Raw genomic sequence first — 15281 nt, 5'->3', positions numbered from 1 at the left:
GCTGAGTTCTTTATCTCTTCATTTGATGTTCTAGGGTTTCAGGATTGTTGATTCTCTGTTTGGCTTAGTTTTTCGGATCTTTGTTGTGGAGGGATGGCGTGGTGCTTCTGCCTAGACCGCCATCTTGCTGGAGTCCCCTGTATTTTCTTTTTCATGTAATTCAATGTATTTTTGTATTTCCCTTGAGACTTTTTCTTTGTCCTGTGGATTATATAGAAGTATGTTGTTTAGTTTCCAAATGTTTGTAGATTCTCCTTAATCTTTCTGTTACTGATTTCAAGTTTGATTCTATAGTGGTCAGAGAGGAGAGTATACTCTGTATGATTTCATTCCTTTTAAATTTGTTGAGGTTTTTTTTATGGCCCAGGATATGGTCTGTATTGTTAAGTGTTCCATGGTTGCTTGAAAAGAATGTATATTCATTCTGTTGTTGAGTGGAGTGTTTATAAATGTCATTAACTTCTGTTGGTTGATGGCGTTGTTGAATTCTCTATCCTAGCTGATTTTCTATCTTGTTGTTTGATCAGTTATTGAGAGAGAAGTATTGAGTATCCAAGATTAATTATGCATTTGTCTTTCTCCTTTCAGTTCTGTCAGTTATTGCTTCACATATTTTGCATATGCATGTAAGATTGCTATGTCACATTTGTGAAATTTTCACCCATTATTCTTCAAATACTTTTTCAGTCTCGTGCTCTTTCTCCTCTCCTTCTGGGACTCTGATGACACAAATGTTAGATCTTTTCTTATAGTTCCGTATTTGCTGAGGCTTTGTTCTTTTTTTTTTTTCCCAATTTGTTTTCTTTCTGTTGTTCAGATTGGGTAATTTCTATTGTTCTATCTTCAGGTTCACTGATTCTTTCCTCTGTTTTCTCCATTCTGCTGTTCAGCCCATCCAGTGAGTTTTTCAATGTATTTTTCCCTTCTTAAAGTTGCATTTGGAACTTTGCAGGAAATGACAAATTAACTTGGATATTTCTGATATTTTTTAAATAATGAAGGAAGATAAAAATGCTCTTTTAACTCTTTATTTATGACTGAAGATACTGTCTTTCTAAGAAACAGGCGGGAGTAGGGTTCGACTTCTTGGGTATTCTCAAAGAGCAGAGATTGAGCAGACAAGAAGCCAGACAGGATTGTGAGCAACCTTGTCACCTCAGCCCCCACTCAGTTCCACACCCCTGGAAGAATTGAGTGCCCATTTTTGTGTTCTAATAATACTTGGTGCTACTACCTACTAACAACCCCACTTTGTATTCTAGTCACATATTGTAGTGGTATAGTGGAGTCACGCAGACCTGGATTTTTATCCCACTTTGCTACTTATTAGCTTTGTAATCTCCACCAAGTTACTTATCCACTCTGAGACTCAGATTTCTCACCTGCTAAATTATAATAATATCAGTAGTGATGATGATAGCCAATACTTATGTGACAGGTACATTTTTAAGCACTTTCCCTATTTTAGCTCATTTAATCCTCATAACAATCCTACGAGGTGGGTACTATTAATTCTCCCATTTTACAGATGTAGAAACTGAGGCACAGAGAGGTTGAGTAAATTGCCTAAGTTCACACAGCTAGTAGGTGGCAGAGGCGAAATTCAAACCCATGCAATTTAGCTCCCAAGTTGGTACTTTTAACTGCTGTGCTATGCTGTCTCTGAATACTTAGAATTCCTTTATTTGTTATGGAGTTTAAATGTGATAATATATTGAAGTTCATAGTTCAGTTTTCTTCTCATTTTCTTTTATGCAGGCTTCAAATTGACTCATTCAGTCACCATCCCCTTAAAAACCAAAAAACCAAACCCGTTGCCATCGATCTGATTCCGATTCATAGCGCCCCTATAGGACAGAGTAGAACTGCCCCATAGGGTTTCCAAGGAGCGGCTAGTGGATTCGAACTGCTGACCTTTTGGTTAGCAGCCGAGCCCTTAACCACTGAGCTGCCAGGGCTCCCACCATCCCCATACCCTACTTTATTTTCTTCATAGCACTTACCACTATATGAAGCTGTTTTGACACCACTTATCTCCCTCTCTAGAATGCCCACTCTATGAGAGCATATCTGTGCTCAGTATTTGTTGAATTTATGTACTCATTAACTCAATAAATATTTATTGAGTGCCTACCATATGCCAGACTCTGGTGAGAACTAAGGATAATTCATCTTAATCTCAAGACCTGGAGCTGTAATAATTGTCCTCTTCACTAAGAAAACCATTCAAAGCAAAGCATTTACTATCCTTGGTTCCAGGTGATAATTATTGAGCCAGAAGGCTGATTTTCATTGGTCTCCCTCCCTGATCTGAGGAGTTATCTAGCCCAATGAATGTTTGTTGAATTGGGTTGGATAATAAAGCAAGACTTGGAGATGGATAAGGTAAGTACTTTGGTGAACAAGATAGCTGTCTGCTGAATGTAGTGGGAGCAGACAGCAAGTAAACGAGCAGTTACAAGTCAGCATGCTGAGTACTGAAATAGGAACAGTGTTGGGTGCCACAGCAGCAGGGAAGAGGAAGACCAGGGATGTACCCGGCAGAGGGAGCTGCATGTGTTGAAGCCCAGAGACCAGAAAGAGCTTGGCACTGAGGATCCAGCTGGCTTGTTAGGGCAGGGTTGGTCTCATGGGCGTGGGACCATTGTAGCCACACAGAAGGGGGCCCAGCGCTTAAGGCTTAATGAATGCTCTGTGGTTGTTGCCTTGAAAATCTTAATAATTTTACGTTTGAATTTGTGTTTTGTAAGCGAAGTCTGATGGGACAGTGTGCATGTGCTAGGGACTTAGAACCTTGGCTCATGTGTGGTCCTATCTCCTGCTGCCTCCCTGCCTCCTCGAACAGATTCTTGGCCAGCTTCCTGCGGCACTGGGCCTGGGTACAGGTATGGGGAGAGTTGGGGTCAGGTGCATGTACCCTGTGCACTGAGTCATGGTGTGGGGCCCCTGAGCACCTTTGAGGGCCTGCACTTAGCGAAGGGAGCGTGACATTAAATAACAAATAAATACCATGACAAATTGAGTAAGAGAGACCACAGAAGAAAGGAAAAAGCCTTTTTCCTGATTTTTGAAGAGGCCCCAATTTTCATTGTGTACTAGGCCCTACAAATTATGTAGCCCGAGGTGTGTCAGGGGCTGAAGGTGAGGCCAGAGAGGCAAAGCCTTTTAGACCATGTTAGGTTCAAAAGTTTGTATTTTACCTTAATTAAAAAAGGGAGCCTGTGAAAGGTTTTAAGGATGAGTTGACAGGATTGAATTTATATTTTTAAATGATCACTCTGGGTATAGTCTAGAGGACCAATTGGGTAGGGACAGAGTAGAGGCCCGGAGCCCATTTAGGAGGGCAGGAAGATAATCCCAGTTAGAGATAACGGTGGCCTGGATTAGGGTAGGGGCAGTGAGGATGACAGAAGGACACAATTGATAGCTACTTAGGGGATAGATTTGATAGAACTTAGTGATAACTTGGGTAATAGTAGCAAATACACACAGAGCACACACTGTATGCCAAGCACTGTTCTAAGCACTTTATATAAATTCATTCACGTGCTTTTTTTCTTTTTTTAAAAGAATTTTATTTTGTTGTTGTTGTTTAGAATATACACAGCAAAACATATACCAATTCAACAGCTTCTACTTTCAGTGATGTTGATAACATTCTTTGAGTTTTGCAACCATTCTCACCCTCCTTTTCTGAGTTGTTCCCCCCCATTAACATAAACTTACTGCCCGCTAAGGTTCCTATCTAATCTTTTGAGTTGCTCTTGTCAATTTGATCCCATGTAGATAGTTCTTAAAAGAGCATAATGCTCAGGGCAGACATTCTTTACTAGTTAAGCTAAACTATTGTTTGGTTTTAAGAAGACTTCAGGGGATATTTTTAGTTTAAGATTTAAAGATTATCTTAGAGCAATACTTTTGGGGGTTCATCCAGCCTCCGTGGCTCCAGAATATCTAGATTCCATGAGCATTTGAAATTCTGTTCTGCATTTTACCCCTTTTGATCAGGATTCTTCTATATAGTCTTTGATCAAAATGTTCAATAATGGTAGCCAGGTACCATCCAGTTCTGGTCTCATGGCAAAGGAGGCAGTTGTTCATGGAGGCAATTAGCTGTACATTCCATTTCCTCCTCTTATTCCTGACTCTCCTTCTTCCCTTGTTGCTCTAGGTGACTAGAGACCAATTGTTGTGTCTTGGATGGCCACTTGCAAGCTTTTAAGACTCCAGGCACTATGCAGTGAACTAGGAGGTAGAACAGAAGCACTAAATATGTTATTCTGCCAATTAACTGGGATGTCCCATGAAACCATGACCCTAAACCTCCAAACCAAGGAACCAAATCTCATGAGATGTGTTATGGATTGAATTGTGTCCCCCCAAAATATGTGTCAACTTGGCTAGGCCATGATTCCCAGTATTGTGTGGTTGTCTACCATTTTGTGATCTGATGTGATTATCCTGTGTGTTGTAAATCCTAACCTCTGTGATGTTAATGAGGCAGGATTAAAGGCAGTTATGTTAATGAGACAGGACTCAATCTACAGGATTAGGTTGTGTTTTGAGTCAGTCTCTTTTGAGATATAAAAGAGAGAATCGCCACACCACAATTCGAAGGCGTCAATTCTTCTTTGCTCTTCCTTATTCATTATCTGGCTTTTGCATGCATATGAGGCAATTGAAGACACCATGGCTTGGGTCAGGTGCACCTTAGTCTTCAAGGTGACATCTTTGCTTTTCAACACTTTAAAGAGATCTTTTGCAGCAGATTTGCCCAATGCAATGCATCATTTGATGTCTTGACTGCTGCTTCCGTGGGCGTTGATTGTGGATCCAAGTAAAATGAAATCCTTGACAACTTCAATCTTTTCTCCATTTATCATGGTGTTGCTTATTGGTCCAGATGTGAGGATTTTTGTTTTCTTTATGTTGTCCTATAGGGTCACTATAAGTTGGAATCGACTTGACGGCAATAAAGTTTGTTTTTTGGGATTTTGCTCTCTCTATTCTAGAAACACTGTCCTCCTCTCTGTTGTTTCAATATTCTAGGCATTCTCCTGCCACAAGGCTTTTGTACTTAATGTTCTCTCTAATTGGGATGCTTTTCCCTTATATCCATATGGCTTGTTCCCTTACTCCCTTCAAGTCTTTATTCAAAAGTTTCCCTTCCCTAAAATTTCACCACCACTACCATCTCCCCTCCGCTGTGTGTGTGTATTCTTCTTCCTGCTTTATTTTTTCTACTTAGCTCTTCTCACTAACATATAAGATTTTAAACTGATTTTTCTTGTTTCTTGTCTGCTTACCCCACTAGAATGCCAGTTGCAGGAAGGCAGGGTTTTTGTGCTTTAGTGAAAGTTTAACAAAGCAAATTAGTTTCTCATTAAACAATACATGTATTGTTTTGGGACATTGGTAGCGAACCTCACGTGTCAACACTCTCCCTTTCTTGACTTTGGGTTCCTCATTTCCATTTGTCCAGCTTTCCTGTCCCCTCCTGCCCTCTCTTCCTCGCCCCTGGGCTGGTATGCCCATTTAGTCTTGTACACATGGTTGAACTGTGTGTGTTATTGTTTGTTTTATAGGCCGGACTAATCTGTGGCTGAAGGGTGCACCTCAGGAGTAACTTCAGTACTGAGTTAAAAGGGTGTCCGGGAGCCATACTCAGTCTCTGTCAGACCAGTAAGTCTGGTCTTATTTTGTGAGTTTGAATTTTGTTCTACGTTTTTCTCCAGCTCTGTCCAGGACCCTCTGTTGTGCTCCCTGTCAGAGCAGTCGGTGAAGGCAGGGGTTTTTGTATGCTTTGTTCTATTGCTGTCTCCCCAGCACCTAGACCAGGGTCTGGCAGATACTTATTAAATATTTGCTGAATGAATGTACACCGGGGAGATGGGGTGTTATGGAAATCAAGGGTAGAGAGTGCAGGGTCAGCAGTGTGGAAATGCTGCTAGAAGGTCAAGTGAGATAAAGGAAAGAAGTATTTATTGCATGTATCAACAAGGAGGTCAGGACCTTGGTGAGATCTGTTTTAGAAAGAGAATGGGGACTGCAGCAGAAGGGTGAGCGAGTGTACACGGCAATTCTAAAATTTTTTTATAGATTTGGTTGTGGTACAGAATATCTCTGGATGCTACTGGGTGGCTGGGGATGGGAGGGAGACTTTTCACTGTATACACCTCTGTACCTTTTGAATGTTATACCATTGACAAGTGTTATCTATTAGAATGAAAGTCATTGTGAAGTTGCTTAGGTTTAAACAAAGAAGATATTTGACTGAAGGGGCAGAGAGGGGCAGACAGGAAGGAGGGAGAAGTGGATCAAGTGTTTTTTATTTGTAAAGATGGAGCAGCTTGTTTAAATGCTAATGGAGGGAGAAGGGAAAGAGGGAGAGGTTGAAGATACTGCAGAAAGAAGGGATAATTGATTGAGAAGGTAAAAAGAGATATGACCCAGGTGGAAGAGCTGGCTTTAGAAAGAAGCACGTATGCTGTAAACAGGAGAAAAGGATAGGTGCAGAATGAAGTAGATTTGATGGTGGAAAGTTGAGATAGTTCACATCTGATTACTTCATTTCCTCCAAGAAGTAGGAGGCAAGGTCATTTGCGGAGAGAGAACAGGAAGTTAGTGAGTCAGAGATTTGAAATAGCCACTGTGGAGAATGGGAGGGAGAACTGAGCAGGGAAATATAGTATTGCCAGACAACATAACCCAGATATTTTGGACAGTACTATGGAGTAAAGTTCTGTTCTGACACACGTGGGGTTAGCATGAGTTGGGATTGACTTGATGGTAACTGTGTTTTGTTTTTTTTCTATGTGTAGCAGATCAAAGATTTTAGAAGATTAATCTTAGCCAGTAGGTGTTTGGAAGCCTGGTGATGACTTCCCTGGTGAGGAGGGTTTTAATTTTGTGCGATTGCCACCTCACATACTGCAAACTCAGATTTTCAAAATTAAATAAATCTTTTATAGACTTTGAAATATGAAATAAGTAACATGTTCATTGTAGAAAATTAGAAAATACAGAAAAGGAAGAGAAAAAAGACTACTTGTAATCTCCACTGCAAGAGAACCACTGTTGACTATAAAATATTCTTTTTCAGTCCTTTTCATTTAATAAAATATCTCATTAAATTTTAAAATTTTGATTACATGTTGAAATGATATTTTGGATATATTGGGTTAAATAAAATATTAAAATTAATTTCACCTGTTTCTTTTTACTTTTTTTAATGTAGCTGTTATAAAATTTTAAATTGCATGTTTGGATCACATTAGATTTCTGTTAGACAGCACTGCTATAGAGTCTTTTCTTGATTTGACCATTCTGAGTCTTAATGCAGCTTTACTGTGTACACATTTTTAGCTTTGTCATAATTGTTTTAGATCAGTGTGGTCTAATAGGACTTTCCTGCATTGATGAAAACATTCGTGTGGCTACTGAGCACTTGAAATGTGGCTAGAGTGATGGAGGCACTGAATTTCAAATTTAATAAATTTCCATAAACCTTGACCGATTTTTTCTTTTCCAGTTGTGTTGGTGTTGAAGAGGAGAAGGCTGCTGACATTGACCTCTACCACTGCCCCAACTGCGAGGTCTTGCATGGGCCCTCTGTTAGTAAGTAGATCTTGAGGTTTCCAAGAGAAGGGGTTTCAGAGACGCAAAGCAAAGGAAGCTTGACAGTGTGATTACTTTTGCCTGAGTACTTCAGATCTGTTTCCCTCAGGAAATAGCAGAAGCCTGTGAAGGCCCTATAGACCAGCAGCTGCCCCACTGAGAGAGCAGAGTTTGTGGTTCTCCTGCCTCCCTTCCTAGGGATTCCACAGAGGAAGCATCCATCCTCACCAACAACTTCCTTGAGTCTACGAGGGCCTTGTTGACTCCACATGCTCCAAGGGGATGTTAGATTGGAAGAGAAGCAAGATCTGCTGAGGCCTTTGCTCTTGGATCCATAGCTCATGGCCATTCTGACTCATGGTCTCATGTCTTTTCCTGGCTTAGTGAAAAAACGCCGTGGATCTTCAAAAGGGCACGATACACACAAGGGAAAGCCAGTGAAGACTGGGAGTCCTACATTCATTCGAGAGCTCCGGAGTAGGACCTTTGACAGGTGAGGACTCCTGCCCAACAGCTGGTGAATGCCAGGGCTCTGGGAGGTTGAGGCCCTATTTCTTCCCAGATTTCCCACTAGACATCTCATTATGTCCCTTCCCCATTTGGGTTCAGGGTTCTGCAAGTTCCCTCTGGGGAGGGATCTTCTATTTTGGTCAGATTCTGAGAAACAGTTGCTAGAGTTCCATTTGTTGTGCAGAATATATTAAGGTCCACTCAGAAACTTTTGGTAAGTTGGGAAGCAATAATCCCCTAATTCAGGAGAGGATATTTTCATGCACTCAAATGCTAGAACTATAAAGAGTCTTAAAGATCAGAAAGTTTAAGTCTCTCATTGTAGAGAAGAGGAACCTTAAAAAATTTTGAGTGGTCATGTATTTCTTTTACAATCATGAAAAAGAATTTCTTTGTTTTTTTATTAAGCTGACCTTATTAAAAATAAATTACTTGAATTGAGCAGAAATAATGAGTTAAAAAATAAATGAATAAAGCACTCTCTTTTGCTTGGCTTTTAACTCATTGAACCATTTTCAGCTGTTCTGTGATTGAAGTGTTGTTTGGAATTATAAGTGTTTCTTTAACTTGATATATATATATATATGTATGTGTGTATATACATATATATATATGGATTTTATTTATTTAAAGGAAGTAAGTTGGAAGTGAGTCTCCTTTCTACTTCAGACCCCTCAGGTCCCTTCCCCCAAATCAACAATTTCTTGTGCATTATTTTTTTGTCTTTTTAATAATATTTTATTGTGTTTTCTGTGAAGGTTTACACAGCAGTTTAGGTTCCCATTAAACAATTTCTACACAAATTGTTCAGTGACATTGGTTATATTCTTCACAATGTGTTCACATTCTCATTATTTCTATTCTGGTTGTTCGTTTCCATTAATGTAGTTTCCCTGCCCGCTTACATTCTCATCTTTGTTTTAAAGTAATTGTTGACTGTTTGGTCTCATATAGGTGATTTTTTAAAGGAGCACAGTTCTTGTGCATTCTTTCAGTATTGTTATTGCATGTGTGTGTATCGCTCTTTCTCTTTTTTTACACAAATGAAAACTTTATTGTTCTGCTCTTGCTTTTTTTTTTAACTTAAATTATGTATATTGGAAATCAATCCATAGCAGTATAGCAGTACATACAGATGCTCTTCATCCTTTTTCATGGCTGTTTAATATCCTATTTTATAGATACATCATAATTTATTTAATCAGTCCTCTATTGATAAACGTTTGATTCCAGTATTTTGCTATTAGAAAAAAAATGCTGCAATGGATATCTTTGTCTTTATGTCTTTGCACATGTGGGTGAGTATATTTTTAGATTTAATCCCTAAAAGTGAAATTGCTAAGTCTAAGAGTATGTACTTTAGAAATGTTTATAAATATTTCCAAATTGTCTCCAAAGTGGCTATACCATTTTACACTCTCACAGACAATGTGTGAGGGTGCCTATATCCCTATATTCTGGCTAACAATGTTTGTTATCAAACTTTTTGATATTTGCCTTTTTGATAAGATTAAAAAATAAAATCTGTTTCTGTTTGCATTTCTTTAATTATGAAGGTGAGTACATTTTTGTATGCTTATAAACCATCTTTATTTTTTTCTCTGTTAACTACCTACTTGTGTTGTTTGACAATATTACTGTTGAGTTCCTGACTCTGTTTCTTACTGATTATTAACAGCTCTTTGTATATTAAAGAAAATAGTCCTTTTGCGTACATGTTGCAAGTATCTTTTTCCTAGTTTTGTTAGTTTTTAAACTCCATCATATTTTTCCTTGCAGAAAATTTAAATTTTTATACAGTTAAATTTATTTATCACTATTTTTAAATTCCCATTTTTTAGCTGAATACATGTGTTGAAGAAGTGGTTGTAAAAATTGCATTTGTTTTTCTAATCACTCTTTTCTCTTTATTTGTCAGTTTTTTAAAATGTGGTGGTTGCTACTCTGGATTAGAATAAATCAGCTAAACTTGTCAGATATGTCTTTTCCTCCTGGGTAGGCTGTTGACTGATTTCTTCCATGGTCATCCAAAGAAGAGCACCCATTGATATCCCGGGTTTAGTTCCCCACCTCTGCCCATGACCTAGCCTCTTGCCTTGTACAGATCGTTTCTTCCCTGGCACATGAAGGTTATGCCATTAGTTGCCAGTCCATGCTATCTCCCCTCAGGAAGGTCCCGTTCTCCCCCCCACCCCTGCCACCGCCACCACTTGGGTGTATGGTGGCATCCAGTGAGGCCTTCAGTGGGCAGGGACTTGGGGGCTCAGGGTTTCTCTTGTGTGGCCCACAGTTCAGATGAAGTGATTCTGAAGCCCACTGGAAGTCAGCTTACTGTGGAATTCCTGGAAGAGAATAGCTTCAGTGTACCCATCCTCGTTTTGAAGAAGGATGGGTTGGGGATGACGCTACCCTCACCATCATTCACTGTGAGGGATGTGGAACACTATGTTGGTAAGACACCACAGACCCTCTTTTTTAATACTTTTTTTTTTATTGTGGTGAAAATATATACAGCAAAAGATAAACCAATTCAACAGTTTCTACATGTATAATTCAGTGACATTGATTACATTCTTCCACTTGTACAACCGGTTTCACTATCCTTTTCCAAATTATTCCACTACCATTAACATAAACTTACTACCCCCTAAGCAAAAACTCCCCCTGTCCCTCTCCCTCCCATCCCTGGTAAACACATAATTTTTGGTTTCTATGTATTTGCTTATCTCATATAAATGATATCATACAGTAATTGTCCTTTTGCGACTGACTTAGTTCACTCAGCATAATGTTTTCACACCACAGGCCCTCTTAACTGTGACATTGTTCGTTCCTATCAACACCTGTGTCCCTTCCCCTCCAGTCTACCTGTTGCATTTCCTTTCTAGTCATCTTGGGAATCTGAGGTGAAAGGCCTTGCCTAAAGTCGTTTTTTGGCAAAGCTAGAACCAAAATCCTGGTCTCCTCTTCCTCCTCTTCCTAATATACAACAAAACCCAGGTTGAACTTTATTATTTACCTGGGGAGTACTAGGGGTTATGGTCTCTCTGGTGAGATGATAAAACCTTTGACTCTTAATCTCACATGTCATTTGTCTTTGGGCATGATTTTTTGGGGGAGAGGAAGAGAAGGAGTTAGCAAGCAAGGTCCAAGCAGGGAGACTGTACAATGGGTCAGGGTGTGTGTCAGCCAGTTCTATAGCTCTGGCAGACCTGGACCCAGCACATAGGTCTAAGGAACATGTGGATAGATTTTTATCCCCTCCATCTCCACTTCCTAAACATACACACATACACCTACAGTGTCTGAGGAGAGGAGCTTTAAGGCCATTCTAGGGACTGGTGAGAGGATGAGAGAGTCTTTCCTGTCTCTGAAGCCACTTGGTGCAGAACCCATCTTTTTATCCCAGGTTCTGACAAAGAGATTGATGTGATTGATGTGACCCGCCAGGCCGACTGCAAGATGAAGCTCGGTGATTTTGTGAAATATTATTACAGCGGGAAGAGGGAGAAAGTTCTCAATGTCATTAGTTTGGAATTCTCTGATACCAGGTAGGAGGGGCAGGGGTAACTAAAAAGTCTAAAAGTGCCTGGAACTTATGGTGTTGTTGATAGTTATCATTTAGTCAATTCCGACTCATGGTGACCCCATGCATGTGTGCAGAGTAGAACTGCTCCATAGGGTTTTCAAGGCTGTAACCTTTCAGAAGCAGATCACCAGGCCTGCCTTCGAGGTACCTCTGGGTGGGTTTGAACTGCCAAACTTTTGGCTAGTAGTCAGGCACTTAACCATTTGTGCCACTCTTGGACTCCTTGAACTTGAACTGAGTATGTATTAGTGTTCCTTTCCCGTCCTCCTGGTGATTTCTTTCTTTGGGACAGGGAGCTGGTTTATACTTTCTAGGGTAATTGCTCACACTCTAACAACCGAGTCCTATTTCTCCTCCACAGTTTCTAGCATTGGATAGATTACACAGTAGCTATATTAATTATTTTTTGTCTCCTAGAAGTCCTAGCACAACTTTCTTAGACCTTTTTTGTGATACTTAACGTGTGGCATAGTCACTTGTTAACTACCAGGGTAAGTCCTCTGTCCTTGGAAATAGATTTACTAAAATTATCCCCAAGTAGTTTTTCTAAGAATAGGGTTATATATTAAAAAAGAAAGAAAGAAAGAGAAAACGCTTATAACATTTTAATGGGTGACTTAAATGATTTTATCTGGACTCATTCACGCAATGATAACATTTTACATAATTATAGTGCAATATCAAAACTTTTACTGTTGGTTTTAACATACAAAGTTAAATAACTTGAGGGTTTTTAAATTACATTTTTTAATTTATACTTCATCCTGAAGTACTATTTGAAGTAGCTTACAGAGATGAATACTATACAGGATAGGGGGGAAGGAAGGAAAAATTGGAACAAAAGCAGGATAAAGATTGGGAAATAGGATGCCTCTGGTAGGTAGTCTACACACAAAATGAATAGTCCAGATAGTTGGTGGAGATAGGCTGTAGAGTTTTTACTGAGTTTCCCCAAGATCACAACAAAGAGGGGAACATGATCTGTTATAAAGTTTGTAGTTTTACATAGGACACAAATAACCAGATACTTGGGAGAAATGCTTTTTTACCTGAAACTGAGCCCTGAGAGGGTTCTCTAGTGATTCCCAATAAAGACACTATGAGATGGGGACAGTACAAAATCTGTAATAAACCAAGTGCCAAGTGAGTGGGCCTCAGTGGAAGGGAAGAGAAGTATGAGCATTTAGTAGAGGAAATGATCACCTTCAACTGGAGAAGGCTGTGGAGCTGAAACTTGGGGGACTTCTGGAGCTGAGTGGAATGAGGATGCTGACCAGACTTATGGAAATGTGTCCTTAGGAATTCTGTGGAGAGAACTTGTTCTCTGTCTTATCTGACCCTCAGTGAGATATGGTCATTTCATTCAAACTCCAACCTTCAATTGGAGAAATTCCCAATATTCAAAAGTATTGGAAACCAATGGACTTTGTCAGTCTACCTAAGCATACCTCTGTCAGCTGACATCTGCTCTCCACCCCTTCCTTGCTAGGCTTTCTAACCTTGTGGAGACACCCAAGATTGTTCGGAAGCTCTCATGGGTGGAGAATTTGTGGCCGGAGGAGTGTGTATTTGAGAGGCCCAGTGTGCAGAAGTACTGCCTCATGAGTGTACGGGATAGCTATACAGACTTTCACATTGACTTTGGTGGCACATCAGTCTGGTACCATGTACTCAAGGTAGGAATGAATATGGCTTCTGGAGGCAGCCAGGCCTTGGGCCTCCCTGTTTCTGTCAGGTGGCAGCACAAAAGAGGATGCTTAGCCCTACCCACCTCCCAGATTCTATTTGGGTGACATTTCCACATAACTACTCTATCTGGATTGGGCACTTGGTGGCTACAGTGGTGGCCTGTTTCTGCTCTACAGTTTTGATGTTTAATCAAAAAAATTTTTGAATACCATTAGGTGCTTAAGGTTTTCTCCAGCTGTTATCTTCTTCAGTAAACCAATTTATGCTCCTACTGCCATGTACGGAAATGTCCATATTCAGAAATTCCTGATAACGTTATGAGAAACTTCCCCCCCCCAACTTTTTTGAGGTATAATTTTTATACCATAAAATTCACCCATTTTAGGCATTCAATTTGATGAAATTTAATAGTTGTATATAGTCACGTAACTACCACCACAATCAAGATAAAACATTTATGAGTTTTTTTTTTTTTTAATGTCAGGCTTCCTACAGATGGTTTCCTTTTTAGTGGTTATTACAAATTTATAATTAGCATATTGATAGTCAATGACTGGAAAGGAGTTTTGAGGTCTGGAAAAAATTTTTAAAAATAATTAAAATTGTTTTTCATCATTGTTCATACTATTTAGTTTTATTATCAGAAACTCAAAGAAAAGAGCAGAAAACTTGGATATAGCTCTTATCCAAATGATCACAAATCCTGAACCAGTTGTTTCCATTGTTTTATCAGGAAGAAATTAGAATGTATAAATGAAAGTGCTATTATGTAAATGTTAGATGTCTCTTTATCTCTTCATAATTCAGTGTATAGTTCCTAAAAACAAAGGCATTCTCTTTTATTACCACAGTATAGTTATCAAAATCAAGAAATTAACATTGATATATGATACTATAATCTATAGGCCTGATGCAAATTTCTCCAGTTGTACATCAAATATTTCTAATGTTGTTGCTTTTTTACATTGAAAATTCTTATTGTGAAATATCGGTTAAACAAATCCAGCTGTGGGTTAGGGATATCTTTGTACTAATGGGTTTTTGTTTTATTTTGCCAAACTATTTCTGGTGATTATCCAGGCAAAACACAATTGGGAAAAAAAATGTTCTTCCAACAGATAATCACCTAATATATAATCTTTCAGAAGTCCTTGGGCAATTACTGAACTTTTAAACTTTTATTAGCTTTGATTGCAGGTGTGAGAGGGAACACTCTGTAAATGGCACTTAAAGGCAAATTCAATTTTCTTTTCATCAGTAATGTGGCTTTAAATTCTCCTAGGGCTAGTAGCATTGATCTACTCAGCTACAGAGACCATTTTTCATCTGGCATGGCATCTAAAATAGGAGCCCTCGGTGTACATTTGTCCTAACTTGAACAATTTTGTTTGAAATGCCCTTTCTGAATTGCTTTTGCCAATCTTTTGAGCTGAGTTATAGTGAAAAGTATAAAAAGACCTTTTGAAGTTTTCCAAATTCATGTAAAAATGATATTTGGATGGGTTTGGGGAAGAATTCTGGCATACTACCATGGTCTTGTAGTGTGAGAGAGAGACTAGCCCTTTGGAGCCCCTCTGGAGGACTTTTATGGAAACCCTTGGTATTTTTGGCACTTCAACCTTTTTTTGTTTCAGGGTGAGAAGATCTTCTACCTGATCCGCCCAACCAATGCTAATCTGACTCTCTTTGAGTGCTGGAGCAGTTCCTCTAATCAGAATGAGATGTTCTTTGGGGACCAGGTGGATAAGTGCTACAAGTGTTCCGTGAAGCAAGGACAGACACTTTTCATTCCTACAGGTCTTCCCTGGGTTCCTCTGGGAGGGTTTTGGAGGGGTGGGAAGAGGAAGAGAGCTTGTGGCACCAGAGCCAACTCTTC

The 15281-nt window shown here is 39.4% G+C and overlaps 1 protein-coding gene across 8 annotated transcripts in view; it reads left to right on the top strand.

Annotated features, from left to right (window-relative positions):
• Nucleotides 1-15281, top strand: part of PHF8 (PHD finger protein 8) — a 127904-nt gene that overhangs the window by 15415 nt on the left and 97208 nt on the right. For 7 of the 8 annotated variants that reach the window (XM_023743068.1, XM_023743070.1, XM_023743072.1 and 4 more), the window contains 6 exons: nt 7532-7617; nt 8002-8110; nt 10418-10578; nt 11537-11678; nt 13206-13392; nt 15040-15202. In XM_023743068.1, coding sequence (XP_023598836.1) covers nt 7532-7617; nt 8002-8110; nt 10418-10578; nt 11537-11678; nt 13206-13392; nt 15040-15202 — 848 coding nt within the window. Of the gene's footprint in view, nt 1-5655; nt 5683-7531; nt 7618-8001; nt 8111-10417; nt 10579-11536; nt 11679-13205; nt 13393-15039; nt 15203-15281 lie in introns of those variants that run through there. The other variant, XM_023743071.1, reaches the window with a different exon arrangement.

Source organism: Trichechus manatus, unplaced genomic scaffold (genome assembly GCF_000243295.1).
Source record: "Trichechus manatus latirostris isolate Lorelei unplaced genomic scaffold, TriManLat1.0 scaffold00233, whole genome shotgun sequence".
NCBI classification, from domain to species: Eukaryota; Metazoa; Chordata; class Mammalia; order Sirenia; family Trichechidae; genus Trichechus; species Trichechus manatus.
The sequence above is the reverse complement of the archived record's forward strand: the minus strand, read 5'-3'. Positions and strand labels throughout refer to the sequence as shown.